The sequence below is a fragment of the Diadema antillarum genome, unplaced genomic scaffold (assembly GCF_040938485.1).
Source record: "Diadema antillarum isolate AM-2024a unplaced genomic scaffold, OU_Dant_1.0 seq00000936_RagTag, whole genome shotgun sequence".
NCBI classification, from domain to species: domain Eukaryota; kingdom Metazoa; phylum Echinodermata; class Echinoidea; order Diadematoida; family Diadematidae; genus Diadema; species Diadema antillarum.
Window position 1 is genome coordinate 359999 of NW_027271787.1, and position 17603 is coordinate 377601.

Consider the following 17603-nt stretch of genomic DNA (forward strand, 5'->3'; position numbering starts at 1 on the left):
TTATCTTTGTGAAAAATTAATGAAATGAAACCCAGAAGAAGTATTTTTTTTGTGTGTGTGCCCCCCCCCCACCCCTCTTGAAAAGACACAGGGAATACTCCATGTAGTAAGCTGCAAAGGTGACAAAACGGACATAAATAGCATACTTTAATTCTTTATTTTATTCTTTCAATTTAGGAATGTAAGGACTCCTCCCGAGACAAATTCAAGGACCAAATAATCATTTTCAAATTTCATAATGGGAAATAACATTTGAAATTTCTATTTTTGACTTATAAATTTCCCCTTTCATGCCATTTGAATTTGGGTTTGAAAGAGGATTATTAATTTTCTCTAGTATTTTTGCCTTTCTTTATCTAAGCGGGCTAAAAAGCTATTATAGAGATCATAGGATGATTTTTTAAACTTGATTTGTATTTGTTGATGTTGTTCATTGTCTTTTGTTGTTACAGTTCCAGGGAAGAGCACATGAGTGACAACTGTCAATTTTTGCAATATTTACTTTTGTTCTTGGAAGAAAAAATGAATGTGTTCACTTATGCATAAAGTTTGCCCTTTTTATTGAACTATCATGTTGTCAGCCAATTAAATTACCTTTAATATGTATATAAAACATTAATATTTAGCCAAATTTTCTATGAGAAATATGAACTTGAAAAAGTGTTAACAATCCCATTTTGTTGAGTGTGTGTGTGTGTGTGTATATATATATATATATATATATATATATATATATATATATATATATATATATATATATATACTATAGTGGGATATGGTTTGGTAAGCTCAAAACTTATAATCCAATTTGTATAAACAGACTATAAAGCCAAGACCCGAGGTCGAAAATTTATACCACCAGCCAGCATCATGCGGCATCTACTGTCTTCATTTTCTCAATTATATAAATATACTGTAATGATGTATAAACATAAATATATATATATATATATATATATATATATATATATATGACAGACAGTGCTCAGAGACAGATGATATCACATAGTTATGCTTTTATTCTTGTTTCTCACATATCCAGATTTCAGGAGATAAAGAGATGGTCAACCTACTGGGAAACATATGGCAGCAGAATACCTATCAGGACAACTACAATCAAAAGGCCAACATATTGTGCATGTCATGATGGATATACATGTATATTATATAAATATCATGTTTGTGTGTATTATATATATATATATATATATATATATATATATATATATGTATATATATATAGAAAGAGAGAGAGAGGGGGTGAGATGATTTTTGTCAGTGCAAATATCATAATATTATTTCATCTTTATTGCTCTCATCACCTTAAATCTGCTGCCTATCTGGCCGAAAAGTTTTATCTTGATGCGGGTACCATAAAAAAAGCTTTAACCTGTTGAGGATGAGTCCAGAGTATGCTCAGGCAGGTATCTATGGGAAATGCATGCTGCAGCAAATTCAGTCTGTCCTTAAAGAGGAGCAAAAAGTGCATGGAGGCAATAAAAAGGAGAAATAATGTGCAGCAGTAGTCCACACACACAAAAAAGAAAAAAACAAGGAAAAGTAGAAATTACGCAGTGCGTAATATGTCCCCGCCGGAAGTAGCATTTTGTAGCAAAATGTACAATATAGGTCAAAAATCAAGGTCAAAGGTCAAAGAAGTCAAAGGTCAACATTCTGTGTAGAAGTTTTGAAGCGCTCACCTAGTGCCATCACATAAAGCAAACGGAATCGAAATCGGGTTAGAAATGGCAAAGGTAGCATTTTGTAGCAAAATGTACAAGAAAATGTAGGTCAAAAATTAAGATCAAAGGTCAAAATTCTGTGTAGAAGTTTTGAAGCCCTCTCCTAGTGCCATCACATAAAGCAAACAGAATCGAAATCGGGTTAGAAATGGCGAAGTAGCATTTTGTAGCCAATGTACAATATGGGTCAAAAATCAAGGTCAAAGGTCAAAGAAGTCAAAGGTCAAAATTCTGTGTAGAAGTTTTGAAGCCCTCACCTAGTGCCATCACATAAAGCAAACGGAATTGAAATCGGGTAAGAAATGGCGAAGGAGTAGCATTTTGTAGCAAAATGTACCATACAGGTCAAAAATCAAGGTCAAAGGTCAAAATTCTGTGTAGAAGTTTTGAAGCCCTCACCTAGTGCCATCACATAAAGCAAACGGAATCGAAATCGGGTTAGAAATGGCGAAGGAGTAGCATTTTGTAGCAAAATGTACAATATAGGTCAAAGGTCAAGGTCAAAGGTCACGACTGAAATTCTGTGTAGAAGTTTCAAAGCTCCCATGTAGTGCTATCATATAAAGCAAACAGAATCAAAATTGGGTCATAAATGACAGAGAAGTAGCAAATTGAAGATTTTGATCACACACGTACGGACGCACACACGGACGGACACACGACCTCACGGTGATATGCTTGTGTGTCTACCCCTTTGTTCTCCCTTTTGTTAAAATAGACACACAAGCAAAAATTTTAGCCACACAAGCCTGACGGAATAAAGGCCATCTATTGTGCACTATTGTTCTCCTAGCCACACAAGCAAACTCTCGTTAGCACGGACGGACGGACGGACGGACGGACGGACGGACACACGGACACACACACGTACGGAGCCCGTTTCATAGTCCCCTGCTCGAACTCGTTCGGCGGGGACAATGAACAGTACTGACATGAATGACATGCAGCAGTAGAATCCCTAGCTTTCCAACACTCACAATCTTAGTAAAGGGGGGGGGGGTGGTGGGGGGGGGGGGGGGGCTTTCATTAAAAAAAAATCATAATCAACAAGGTCATCATTGGAGCACCGTTCCAAAGATCAATCATCCCTGTATAGGTCAAATGACACTTATAAAAGTGCATTTTACTTTTAATAACAAACATACAAAAATTTCGCAGTTTGATGGTTTCCATAAATACCAACTGTTTGTGAATATATATATATATACATATATTTGAAAGTGTTTTATATATGTATACATACATACATAGCTTTTAGAAAACTTCTATCAACTATTTCAGAATTTCAGAATTCTATCATCATATTTTATACTCGAGTTGACTTCACGATTGTGTTATGTGACACATGTCTATTAAATAAAGCAGTTTTGTGAGCACTGGGCTCAAATTAACACCGTAAAGACATTGTACTCTGCTGAGTTAATACGCTGGATTGTGATGTTGAAAATATATGTACACATTTTTGAACAAATATGCAGGAGAACTTAATCAGGAAGGAAAATAAATTGAGTGCAAACATGTCAAAGGATAAATTTGGAAAATATGTTAAAATTTTCAGCAAGTCCAGATATATTCTCTTTAATATACTTAATCATCTGCACTATCTCACACTCCATCTACTGACATAGCATTAAAGTAAAAAACTTTTCTGGTACATTGCCCATCAAGGTATCTCTGAAAGTTACTTACAATATGTTTTCCATTTAAAAAAAAAAAAAAGTGCAACGATAATACAGTTACAGTGGAAACTCAATATAAGGAGATCTGATATAACAAAATACCTGATATAACAAACAAATTTCTCCAGTCCAAATAAATTTCTTTCTTTTGTTTTATATTGTTTCTAGACTACTGATAAAACAAAATATCTGGCATAAAGAACAAATTGTCTTGATCCAAAGGATCTTGTTACACTGAGTTTCCACTGTGCCAACTTTTTCAGCATTATTTTAGCATCACTTCGTATTTCATAAAAGTTTAACTTCATTCACATTAGTTGTCTTATTATCCTCAATGATAAAACTATAACAAAAATAATATGCTTCACTGAAATGTGTATTATTGATTAAACTTGCAGAGGTAAATTTCTTGTTTGTGTGTATGATATTACAAAGCCCTTCCAGTTCGATCTGCTCTTATGCTTTGGGAACACAGTTTGCTAGATACTTCAGAAGAAGAAGTAGAAATTTGACCACACACATTAAAATCGGTACAAAGTTACCATGTAATAGAACAGTGTTTCTATTTCTACCTTTCTGATAGTTTACCTTCAGTTTATATCAAAGATAGCTTCAAGGTTGGATGACAACACTTAGCTGAGCTTGTCCGAGATCTGAACTCTGGGATCAAGGTCTCGATTTCTGTGATCATGTTGCATCACACTAACGAGGCACAGATTCCAGTATGAGTACAATATGACTAATCATCACAGGCCTTGCAATTCTTGTGATAATAAGTTAGCATCGTAGCAGTGGATGAAAGCTGAATGAACACATTTGAGGATAAAATTACACTGTAAATGTGTATGTTTTAAATCAAATCCAAATCATGTATTACTACCTTGGCTGCTAAACTTATTTTCCAAAAATCACCAGTGGTGTTCAAAACGCATGCACACAAAATGACAAAAATTTAAAAACGGACAAACAAACACAGATGTTGCAACATATCCCGCATATATATGTGATACTGATTTGACTGTTCAGCAAATTTGTTGGAATAACCTCTGGTATATATGTTCAAAACACACAGTATTTGCTCACTAGTAGTGGCAACTTATGAAAGCAATTAATAATATTGAGGTATCTAGCAGCACAAAGCAATGAGCCATGGGATGTATGATTTCACAAAATGCTTGGTCCTACACATTCATATCAATGTCAGTCTAAAACCTGAATGGCAGTAACTCAACCCTTTCCTCCGTATGCTGTGACTGCTACAACTGTCCCATTTGTCTGAGAAAATAACCCTAATCTTCTTCATCACACACTGACGTTGGCAGCATGAAAGTCTAGCAATCGGACTAAAGGTACCCGTACACCTGTATCTCCGGGGTACCACTTCATAAAAGATGCTAGGATAGCAACTTTTGCTAGAACAGAAACTTCTTGTATCAACAGCCAATCAGGAAGCATGGTTCTTGTCATTACCACTTTCCCTTGAAGCATGAGCTGCTATCATGGCAACTTTTTATGAAATGGACCACCAAATACACTAATTGTGCATTTGCATGTAGATCACATGAAAATCTTCATTTCATGAGATTTAGAACACAGCAATAAGCGAATCAAAAACAAACAATAATACACACACTATTACAGGAAAATTGTGCGATACATCGATGGAAGACACATATTGGCTGATGAAATACATTTCAATGATTTCTGCGCAATCATAATCACGTTTTATCACATATTAAATGAGTTGATGAGGAGCACATATAAAAGCAGTCCATCTTTCATCATTACCACTTGTCAATTAAAACCACACACCACTTATAACTCAATGAATATGAAAACCAGCCGCAGGTGAGCCAGACCTTAATCATCATGTTTTAAGCTACTGATTTCTAGGCAATTGTTAGATCCTTTCTCCTTGCAGGGGACATCATCTCAAAGTTGCCATAGAAACCAGGAAGCGGACAAAGAAAAACGGAGACGCAGCTTCCCCGGGCAGTGCTGATCATGCTTAGGTCGAGGTCACTCGCTGTATGGGGTCAACCTTGAGCTTGGTAGCCAGTGCATCCTGGGAAGATAAAGGTAGAGAGGAGGGGATGTTTGAAGGGAAGGGGGAGGGGGGAGGAGGGGAGGCGGAGGGGGATGGGGGGAAGAGATGAGATGGCGAGGGTAATAGAAGGAAACGAGAGGAGATGTGGTGAGGATGGGAAGGAGGTGGGGAAAAGGATTAAGGAAGGGGAAGGGATTGGGTGGGATGGGGAGGAGATTAGAGGGGGAATGGGAGAGGATGGGGTAGAGAAGAGATTACAGGAAGAATGGGAGGGGAGGGCAAGTTGGAGGGGAGTGCAAGGTGGAGGGAGAGAGTGAAGGGGGAGTGGATGGGAAAAAGGATAGGGATGAGATTGGAGAGAGAACAGTAGGGAGAGAGAGCAATGGAGGGAGGGGGAGGGACGACAGGGCAGATGGAGGGGAAGGGAGTGCATGGAAATGAAAGAGGTGGCATAAGAGGGGTATAAGAAAGGGAAAGTTAATTGTAAATACATAGTTCATAAGACCAAATCCGCTCTGAGAAACTGTAATAACAAGTACCCAGCCAGCAACCTCGGTGCAATGAAATAAGAACAAAATGATTTGTAACTACACACCAACTTACTAATGAAACTAATAAACATTTAATCTAATTTTAACACTGAAGAAACAGCTCAGACCATGCTTGGCAATCCACACTTTCAACAAAGTCAGTTTCACCCAATCATTGTTATAAGCAGTAAATACAGGGCAAATCTACTGGAATTTCTGACTAGCTGAACTATCAAGTATATACAGATATAGATATACAATAATTTTGGGTCCGGTACGAGTATTTCAAATTCAGTGTGATTAAATTTTCTTTATACCTTGTACGTAGTAATGGAATTGTGAACATGCCCTTACTCACCATCTGTTTGAGTAGGTTGTGATGATAACGTAGGCCGCCATCCTTGGCTACTTTAGCCATGTGTTGCCTCTCTGGGTCTCCAGCTACCAGAACCTCTGTCTCACCCTCTGCCTGTTCAGGTGAAGTATTGAGAGAAAGCCATCTAAAGTTGAAAGACTTCATCACTTGCACAGTTCAGTGTTAGATTAAAAGTCCCCACCACAGAGCAAGAATACCAACGTTTAAAATCACGATCAGGAGGACTCTAAACAGCAATCAGGGTGGCACTTGTGTGTTGTGTGCATCTCAATGAGTAAAGCTTTAATTCCTTAACTCTTTATGTGCCACTCAGTCGACGGCATGCCAACTTCACATATTCTGCTCAAAAGCACAAACCCGCCCAAACCGATTGATAAATCACCAAATGCCACAGTACAATGAAAGCGTTTTTCGCGATTCTGTTCCTCTTGCACATAACTTGCATTTTTTGTGGTGAATGACCAGCAAGCGGTGTTCCCTAATGGACTCTGCACTTAAATTCTGAGTTTCTGTCTCTGTTTTGTGTGCAAAAGTCATGCCTTTACAATAATGTACATGTATCTTTTACTCATTTGAAAGGAAAACAATCATAGATTTGTTATACAGTTTACATCAGAGTGAAGCTTGGCATTTCCTCTACAACATAGCTGACTACATGTCCAGCTTAACAGAAATCAATAAAAGTTACACAGACTTGAAAAACAGAATGTTTCCCAAAGCATAACGATGTTGCTGTCTCAAAATAATGTGGCACACAGGTGGTTTACACCATGGCACATAAAGAGTTAATATCCTTTATTTTCTCTTTTATCCTTTCGTCCATATCTTAGAAATCCTCCATCTCCTCCTCCTCCTCCTCCTCCTCATTATACCCTCATCCTTTGCCTCTTCTTGCTTCATCTCCTCTTTCTCCATTGCTTCTTCTACCTTCTACTCTTCACAATCCTTCATTCTTCTCCAATTTTTACTCCTCAATCATTGTCCCCTTCTACTCAACATCATTCATACTTCTCCTTTTCTTTATCCTATCCTCCTCCTTCCCTCTTCTTTATCACCCTACCCCTAGGGTCGTTGTCAAGCCCAATACATCTGTCCCCCCAGGCACAAACCTTCCAAGAAGGGAGTGGATGTCATTAAATAGGATTCGAACGGGAGTTGGGCGTTTCAACGCACCCATGCATCAGTGGGGGCTACGCCCGTCAGCAGCCTGCCAGTGTGGTGCACCAGAACAGACTGCTCAACACATCTTGAGTGAGTGCCCTGATCTCCGCCCTCTTGACAACATGGACCTAACACACCCTACTCCAGAGACTGTAACTTGGCTAGAACAATTGAGGGACGTTACTTAGCTGCCGCTGACTCATACGCAAGACGAAGACCGTACCCCTTCTCCTTTGCCTATACCTCTTTCTAATCATCATCATCATTCATACTTTTCTCTTCCTTTTCCTATTCCTCCTCTTCTATTGCCTCTTGTTCACTCTACTCATCATCAGTCATCCTTCCTTCTTCTCCCAGCCTTTCTCCTCCTCCTCCTTCTCCTCTTCTTTCTGTTTGACTCACCGGCTCTGCTCCCCTGCACATGGCCATCAGGTCACCGAGTCTCCCAGAGAATCCTGGAGCGAAAGCCTCCGTATTGATGGCCACAAAACACTGGCCCTGACCAGGTGAAAAGAGAAAACCAATCCAGAGTATTCCAAATGAAGATAGCGCACATTACTATGGTTGCTACATCTCAAATACACTCTTCTGGAATGTGCATGTGTTCACTACCTTTCCTTTCTTTTTGATTTCTGAACATTTGGGAGAAAGAAATGAAGTAAAAATAAGAAACCGTGATGAGAAGTCAAGCTGTAGTGCTTATCACGTGATGTTGTCAAATGTGTGATGTGATACTGATTTGGGCATAAACTGAGACAGAATACATTTTTTATTTCAATGGATTCTAGAACTGGCATAGCACCAATCAATAACTTTCTGATCATGCGTAGACTGAAAATTTTCACACATTCCTTTGATCATGCACAATATCACTGTGTGTGTATTCCCCACAGAGATGCCAACCTTGTAAATGGCATTGCAGTATTCTGATGGCTGAAAAAAAAATGTATTTTTGGTGGAAAAACAGTATTTTTACCTTTCATGCAACCGACATATTATATTCAATGAAAAATGTTATTATCACATACATGTATATGTGATAAAAAAATTTTTCAATAAACAGTATTTTCTATGAAATCTGCACTATTTTCGGTAAAAAGTAAAACTAAATATTGCAACAAAAAAAAAAATGAAAGTAACAGTTGGCAACTTTGCACCGACACCTTCATTCAGCATATGAAGAAAAGGGAAAAATGCAAAAAAAACAAAACTCACCAGATCTGCAACCCGGTCATTGACCTTCCACTTCCTGACATTGGGCCCAAATTGTGCCCCGCCCAAGATACCACAGAAGATGTCCACCATCATGGCCAGACCGTACCCCTGAGGAGGGAGAAGGGACAGGGAAGGATGGACGTAGGAGGTCCAGTCAATGATAATCTCAGATAGAGGTACAAGTATCAAGAGGCTGTCCTCTTGCCAGTCAGCCCAGATTTCTCGATACCAATTACCATCAAAGAGGGGGTTATGTAACTCTCCTATTAATCCTTATTCTATCAAAGATACCTCGAGAATCTTAGGCTACATTTTTAATATCGAACTTCAGAGACAGATTCATGTTTCAAAACGTGCTTTGAAACGGTGTTTGCGAATGTGCTTTGAAACGCAATTCTCGGGTGCCACATTTGTCTAACCATCATACAATTGCGATTCGAGTGCTTGCACCGTTCAACCCAGGAAATAAAGGTCAACTGCGTACTACCAAACGTGCCTCATCATTCACACACATATAATGGGTATAAAACACAACCGGAAACATCTGGGAATTGACCTTGAGATATAAATGCGTTTCAAAACGACCCTTGAACGGTGTATCAAATTGGCATTCCTGAAAGCGTTTGAAAACACAGTGAGGTTTATCTAACCCCCGAAAATGCCTCTAACATGTTTAGGATCATGATTCTGCCTCAGATTTTTTTTTACATGCACGGACCCTCAAGGTAGGAATAAAGCAAGTATCAACTTGGAGTGGGTTGTGAAGAGGGGGCTACTTGTGAAGCTACTGTGGCTCAGAATAAAACCAAGGACCTCATTCAAAGTGAATCTCATGCAGCTCGTTGGGGAACAACATTGCTACGGCACGATCAATCATCACATTTGAAGCATTCTTACCTTTACCCATTACTGAAATGGGAGGGCTTTTCAGGAATAAAAGTCGGGTATGTAAACCTTTATTTTACGCTTTGATCTCAAAATACTCCAACACAACTCGTCATCAATGCACATTGCATCAATGAGACAAGTTTATCGAGAGACCCTTTTAATCTATCGCACCCAAATTCAAAATTGTGAAAGATTAATCTTGAGCCCTTGTGAGTTAACCATGTTTTGCCTTTAAATTTTCATATGCATTGTCAAACACTGAAAAAAAAAAAGACTACAAACACTCATGACATCACAGTCGGGCCACAATGTGAAGAAAATATAAAGAAAATTAAACATATTTTTTTAAAGCATAATATAACATAAAAATGCTTGACTTAGCTCTGCAGAGGGGAAGATCATATGAGATGAACTACTATGATATTGACCAACCAGGTTTCTGCACTCACCTTGTAGCCACCGGATATCTCTGACCCGCCCAGTGGTAGCAGGCCTCCACCTGCTATAACTGACTTGGGATCATTGGACTCCTGTGGAGGAATCAGAGATTATGAAGAGAAGCGTTACAGACGATGGCATGGTGAGGGATGCATGCAGTTGTCATAGCAACAAAAGAATGTAAAGATGATGATGATAAAGACAAACAAGAGTAAATTTGACGCTGAATATAATGATGATGATGATGTTGATGGTGATGGTGATGATGATAATATGACGGTAATAAAGAAGATAATCAGAACAGCAATGATGATGATGATGATCACAAAATGATGAAAATGGAGATGACAAGAATGAAATATTGAAATAAGAGTACAACTGATGATGGCAAGTGTGATCATGACAAATGGTGCTGATAATGATGCAAAACGTAACACTTGATGTGACAACAAAACAGGATAATGAAATGGAAACAAAAATGATATTGGTGAAGAAAATGAGCTTGATCAGGAATAAAAGGAAAATGAGCAGATGGTGAGAACAGAAATGCCTCTAGTCAAAGAAAAATAAATTTATACTCTGAAGTGATTGACATGCTCAACCTTTTGCCATTGAAAAACGTGATTAGTACAAACACTCACAACTCATGTTAGATTTTGTACAAGACTTCGGCAAAATATTCAATGGTAGCATAGATAGAGACTCAGAAAAGCCTACCGGCATTTTATCAGCCAGGCTGTCTGGTGATGAGAAGAAAACAGAGCAGACAAAATCTGAAGATGCATCCTTCAAAGGCACCATATTCGTGATCTCTACCATTCACAGTGGTGGATGCATTATAAAAGTCCTCTATTACTGGCATGTATCTGCCCGTGTGTTTTACTTGCCACAAACTGCATAGATATTCAGAAACTATCTACCAGGTAACAAAGAATGGGGCTGACGCACTCTTCTTATAATCAGAACAAAATGACAATGCCTATCATGATAATGATGTTGTTACACATCGGTTGGGTCATTCCACTTTCCATATATATGGGAGAGATTTCATTGAGTGCCACTGAGCAAGTCAAAGCTAGCTGGGTGTATAGGTACATTCAAAAGTAATGGGTTAGTCCTGCCTGAATGCAGGACCTTAACTCCCCTCCCCTTTAATGGAATTATCTCCCAGCCAAGAATGATTCACTCACCCTCCCTGTTGCATCGCATCCCCACCCATTGGGGATTGGAATCTCCTTGACTGCATTCAACTCGATCTACAACCAACACAGAAATGAACAATTCATCTGTTTTTAAACACAAATACATGACCTGAAGAACTACAAGCTCTAATCAAGTGAAGCTTCCACTTTCTTTGCAGAACAAGAAAACTTGACAAGAACAATCCATTGAGAAAAAGTAAACGACAAAAGACTTAGCAGAACTGATTACGTGCAATATAGTTCTATGAAAGAAGGGGAAAAAATGATCGGAATAGATCAGACTTGAAAGGACAATATCATATATTAATTCAAGACTTCACAAAATCAATATATGCAAACATAGGATATTTGAGAAAGAAGTACACTCTCTTTCTCTGATAAATTGTGAGGAAATAATTGTATATATCGGAAAATTTTCCTTCAACTCTGAGAAAAAAAAAAGCATTCCCTTTTCTTGACTTTGGTCTACATTTTCAATAAAACTCTTTCAAATTTGTCAGAGGGACTTACCTTTCCTAAAGCCACAGTGGAAGTGGCCATGTCCAGCACATACCCATCACCATTTTGGGCCGGTGCACCACAAGAAATGGGGTTGGTTCCAAACATAGGCTTCAAAGATAAAGGAAATATCAAACACCTTAATGAAACAGACAGCATGAAAAAAGTGTATTGTAAGACTAGAAATTCTAGAGGGGTGGAAATTTTCACAAATTTTCCTTGACAAGAAGCTAGCACGAAATTGAATTGCAGAAATGTTTTTCTCATTATACGTACAATGTACCCGTATTATCATTTTATATATTTGACATAATGTAGGGGTAGGACTAATACAGCTGTGTTATTGGTATTTTTCTCTATGTTCGATAGTCCTGTAGCATGAATGAATTTGCTGCCGCGAGCAGACCAGTTACAAGTCTGTTTAATAGCTGTGTTCAAACAAACATTATCTATAATCACACTAGCTTGCATCATTACCCTCCATGGTATTTATAGTCTATCAGCTGCATTCACACTCCCCATACCTATTATGTTTTGAAATAGTTTGCACCAATGATGACCTGCAATAATACAGTGAGCTTTGCAGATCTGTTCACACTTCATCCACTCTGCCATCACACTAACCTTCCGCGCCCTTGTCGGCACAACCAGCGGCGATGTGTTTGTAAAACTCATTCCGATCATTCCTTGCTCCATGCACCTCAAGGTGTACCAACCTGCTATGCTGTAATGATTTGAACCTGGAGGAGAGAAAAAAAAAATGAATTGCAAGATGCAGGGAAGCAAGCCAAGGCATACACTTCAGGAACGATGAGTGGCTTTCCATTTGAGAAAAAAAGGGAAATGTAGACGATATCAAAGATACATAAAGTGACAACACTTAGCTAACAATGCACACTGGCACGGGCATATTGGCCCGTATTATGAACCGTATAAAAATCCGCTTAAAATCCTTAACTGAATCCTTTTCGACCCCTATTGACCCGTGTCAACCTGCTTCGACCCATACTGACCCGGATGTAAACCTTGTCATCATCTGTTGCATGAAGGGAATGCGTTATACGGCAAGGGTCCAGACAGTTTTACGATGTGGGTTGCAGCAAGTCAATGAGAGTCAATGCGGTTCGAACCGCGTCAATTCGGATATCAATACAGAATTCAAATCCGCGAGAAAATTTTGGACATGACCAAAAAATTTGCACCGCCGTATTGTAGCCCGCGGAATCCATCAGGAATTGACATGGGATACGACGTGGGTCAATGCGGATCTCTACAGCTTGAACAGGGTCGATACGGTTTTAATTCCTTATGGACCCGGTTCGAAATCCGGCCGTGTGTGACTGTATTACACAGATTGAGGGCATACAGACCTTTCGCAACGACCCAGCCAATGCCGGCATCTCTTGCTTTCTGTATGGCCAGGTCCGTGCAAAACTTTCCCACCACGGGGCCCAGGAGGTTCCGTCCATCAACCCAGGCTGTGCCTGCCATTTCCTTCAGAAACAAAAGCCAAGCCAAGCCAAGCCAAACAAATAGGGCTACAAGTCAATGTACTACACAATGGGCAATTGGATATTGTTCTTTGCTTTCTTGTATACTAAATGGTACTGTAAAAGTGGGTATTTTTGAATGAGAAATTTTTCGCACTCAGCTGGGTAAGACAAATTTCACGTTTTTGATTCCTCGTAATCAGGACATTAATTACTGGAACATGTAGCATGCAAAATTACTCGCACGCTTATATTTTCACGCTAGCTTCTGGATGGTGGAAAATGCATGAAAATTTCCACTTTAACAGTAGGAATCATTTATAAACAGTTGTAGAATGCATGTAAAATCCTGATTAAATGCATGCTCTGATAAAATCCTTGTTGCAGGAGTTCTCTATCTCTTGTAATTATTCTTTGTGCAATGTCATGGGCCTCTGCTATCAACCAATCTGTCTATATATGCATAATACATTCCAACATAAGCAAATAGATCAAACAACTTAAATACAAAATGATGTCATTCTACCCTTTTACTATGGTATTACAGGTAGAAAGTATAATGAGGCGGTGCTTGTACAGAGAAAGTGAGATAAAGAATTGGGGAGGAGGGGGAGAAAAAATACACAATGCATCAAGTACTGTTTTGGAACATGAGTATGAAAGAGCAGGACAATTGCAATTTAATTCAATTTCATACATGTGGTTCCATACATTTTGCACATAACTGTGTGTCTTGTTGATGCTCTTTTAGTTGTTTGTTTTTATTGTTGTTGTTATTACTGTAGTAGTCACTGCTGTTGATGTTCACTTTGTCATGACACTTATTCAATATGCTAATTCTCAACCAAGCTATCACACTCATTACCAGCATTTTGGAGAAATGTTTGACCTTGGAAAGCCATTATATTACGTGGGATATTTTTCCATGATTTCTTTTTTTCTGAGTGAAGGATGTTTATTTGAATAGAACAGAATATATGGAGGAGATGGATTGAAAACTGTGCAGATAAAATGTGAAATAAAAGGAGAACAATTCCTCACTTTCAGCACAACTGGTTGTCCGTCTTTCTCCGTCATGCCTCCTTCGACGTCGTTGACGTACATTTCTGCCGTACATGTGGAAGAAAGAATTTCATACCGAAGATCACATGAAATATTTCAAATGGCAAGTTCCTCATTTCAAAAACATGGGAATGTGAGACAAGATGAATGGCAGGTTTTTTGACACCTCATGGCTCCTACTCCTCCAGTCTATATCATTTTCATTGTATTGTAAACATCGGATGCGGAAATCTTAATATGCAATAGAAATATAGTCAACCCCATTTGAAATATCTTTATTTTTTTTTTATTTGATTCAATTTCAGTTTATTGATTTCATAAAAGCAATACAGCCCAATATTTTATGTACATTAATCAAATGTCGAGGAAACCACTAAAAGCCAGTGGCTAGTAGAGCCAGTGGCTGTCATTCCCTTTACAGAAATACATAAAACAATATGACAAGACTGAAGAAAATGCATCAACTCAAGCAATATTCAACTTTTGCATAAAACGTACAGAGGAATAATGAACGTAAGGCTATGAATGCAAATAAATTCTCATTTTCATTGACTAAGCTCATTATTTTTCACTGACATATATGCGTAACAGGGATTATGAGTAACGCAATGTACATGCAATGTTTGCGATCCAGCCCACGCTATTAAACTTCACACAGGGTTCAAGCAATCGGAAACTGACGGTAAATCAGTCACTATTCCCTGCAAGCTTAGCACAGATATGAGCCCCCTGTCCAAATTGCAGACAAGCAAACAAATAGCAGGGTGTATGTAGCATATCCACTAACTGTGATAGTGGGGCAGATATGTGAAAAAGATGCTCACATCCGGCGGAAAGTATGAAATTTTGCATATAGGGGTATTTTGGGGCGCTGATTTCAAAAATTGCCGGATCCAAGAGATCTGGCCACGGGGTCGGCCGCCATTTTGAATTCCAATATGGCCGCCGTCAATGATCCCTATCTTCAGTTCTGAATGGCATTGGAATTTGATACATAAAAGCATGGTGATATGATGACTTCAATAACGGACTTATTTCATATGTCTGACAAGCTGCACGGCAGCCAATTTGAATTTTTATACAAAGTTGTCATGTTGGAGTGTTGAAAATCTCTATCTCGGGTTTGTAAATTAGGCTACCTGATTGAGCGCGCGTTTGTAACTGATTGAGTGCGCGCTGCTGTATTTACATTGTGACGTCAGTGAAAGGTGCATTATGCTTCCTTTTTGCTGCACTTTTTGACATGCCCGTGAATGTTAAGTCTTGGTGTTTGTCTTCGTAGCCACATTGGAATTCAAAATAGCAGGCATTGCGTTTGTCAGACACATCACATTAGTTAGTATTTTAACTCAGTATGTTAAAATACTTGTTTACACCTAATTTCAGCGTCACTCACCACTTAGAAATCGAGATAAGGTTTTTGAATATTTCGTCGAGGCGGCCATTTTGGAATTCAAAGTGGCGGCCATTCGTTGTTTGTCAGACACTTCAAATCAATCTGTTATCAAATTCAATATGTCAAAACGCTCATGTGTACCAAATTTTGGTGCCACAGGTCATTCAGAACTGAAGATAGGGATCTTTAGATTTGTTTTGTGATGGTGGCCATATTGGAATTCAAAATGGCGGCCGACCCCGTGGCCAGATCTCTTGGATCCGGCAATATTTGAAATCAGCGCCCCAAAATACCCCTATATGCAAAATTTCATACTTTCCGCCGGATGTGAGCATCTCGGCCAAATTTTGTTACATATCTGCCCTACTATGAGTCTTTAACATCAGTGTGGCTGAACATAATGTGGTACATGACAGCAAATTGCAAAGGGAATGCTTATTTAATACTAGATAAACTACCACAAATTTATCAATCAGTTGCAAAATAATTCAATTATATGAAACTTGACTACTAAAGAGTGACTGCAAAAAAAAAACACACAAAAAAAAGAAGCTGGTGGCTTGTGATAAGACTATGATATTAACCCTTTTTTGTGCTTTGAGTGCAATTGCCACAGAAAACCCTAAACATCATGCACACTGTCCAAAGTCTCTGGTACAGAAATGATATAGTGAGGACCTACCTAGTCTGTTCATGCCATGGCTATAGTGCCCTCTGTGGTCAGCGCAGGCCAGCACCTCAGCTAGGACGGCGCAGTGGTCAGGATTCGCCCCCGTGGCCAACATACATCTCTTCATGAAAGATTCGGCTTCGGCAACTGCTACCGTGCTGTAGTCACTACAAAAGAACCCCAAAGGGAATGTGTAGGTATAGGTTAGAAACTTGTCAGTAAATAGAATGGGACAAATTTGCCTGAGCAGTTGATGTACCTTAATTAAATGAACACACATGCAGTCATGCACACACATATCATAGTAACGAAGCAGATTGGTGCTACAACAAGCCTACTAGCGCACTTGCTCTCTAGAGGCAATAATTAAAATTTATGGTTGGGCAAGTACAAAGGAATAAACACTAGCCTTTGCCTGTCTTGAGCATGGACACAATGCACATATCAATGCAGAGTGGGTTTTTGACTTTATAGTTTCTGGAAAGATTTCAGGTACTTCTATATGAAATGTGCTACTCTTCCTGAAGAAGTTGTAACACTAATCCACATTTAATAGCATACTGTTGTCTGGAACATACAGAATAGGATTTCATGTGCTATTTCAGGGGATTACAAGTCCATTAATGCAAATTCTTAAAAATTTTCTTAAACAGCATTTTAAACCCTAGATGCAGGAATCATATTCTATATTCCCTCAGATTGTAAACATAGATAATCATCAATATGGAATCATGCAAGTACTACAAAAGCTGCTGATCGGCAAGCACGGGGGAAGTGCCCAGGTCGACCAGTACAATCTTTCCTTCACAGATACAGTACATTGTATCATGCATGTTTCTTTCTATAGATCTAGAACTGGGCTACTGACAGAGCACACCGTGCCATGCCACAGACCAAAGAGGACAGGTTATACATTTAGGCAAAAAAAAAAAAAAATTTGTATTGGCGTAACCCGCCCGACCCTAAAAAAAACCCCGACCCTGAACTTTTCAGAAAAAGAAAAGGAAATACATCGTTTTTACCGAGAGAGGGCGCAACACGGGTTTGCGAATTATCAACAACAACAACAGTTGGTGTCAGAAAATGGCCGCGCAGTACAGCGTGTCGGCGACCGGCAAGTCCGGTTCGAAGATTTTATTTAATATTATTCGGAGAATCGATTTGTCTGTGGCGCTGGGTGATTTAGCCCAGGAATTTGTTCGTTTGTAT

The 17603-nt window shown here is 38.9% G+C and overlaps 1 protein-coding gene across 1 annotated transcript; it reads right to left on the minus strand.

Annotated features, from left to right (window-relative positions):
• Nucleotides 1–5429: 5429 nt before the first annotated feature.
• On the minus strand, nt 5430–17309 carry LOC139741577 (uncharacterized oxidoreductase YjmC-like). The gene is made up of 12 exons (XM_071652160.1): nt 17272–17309; nt 16407–16561; nt 14308–14372; nt 13147–13270; nt 12401–12516; nt 11789–11887; nt 11267–11332; nt 10088–10168; nt 8751–8858; nt 7938–8033; nt 6357–6467; nt 5430–5486 (listed from the first exon to the last, which is right to left on the minus strand). The coding sequence occupies exons 1-12, from the start codon at nt 17307–17309 to the stop codon at nt 5430–5432; spliced, it is 1116 nt and encodes a 371-aa protein (XP_071508261.1).
• Between the last annotated feature and the right edge of the window lie 294 nt (nt 17310–17603).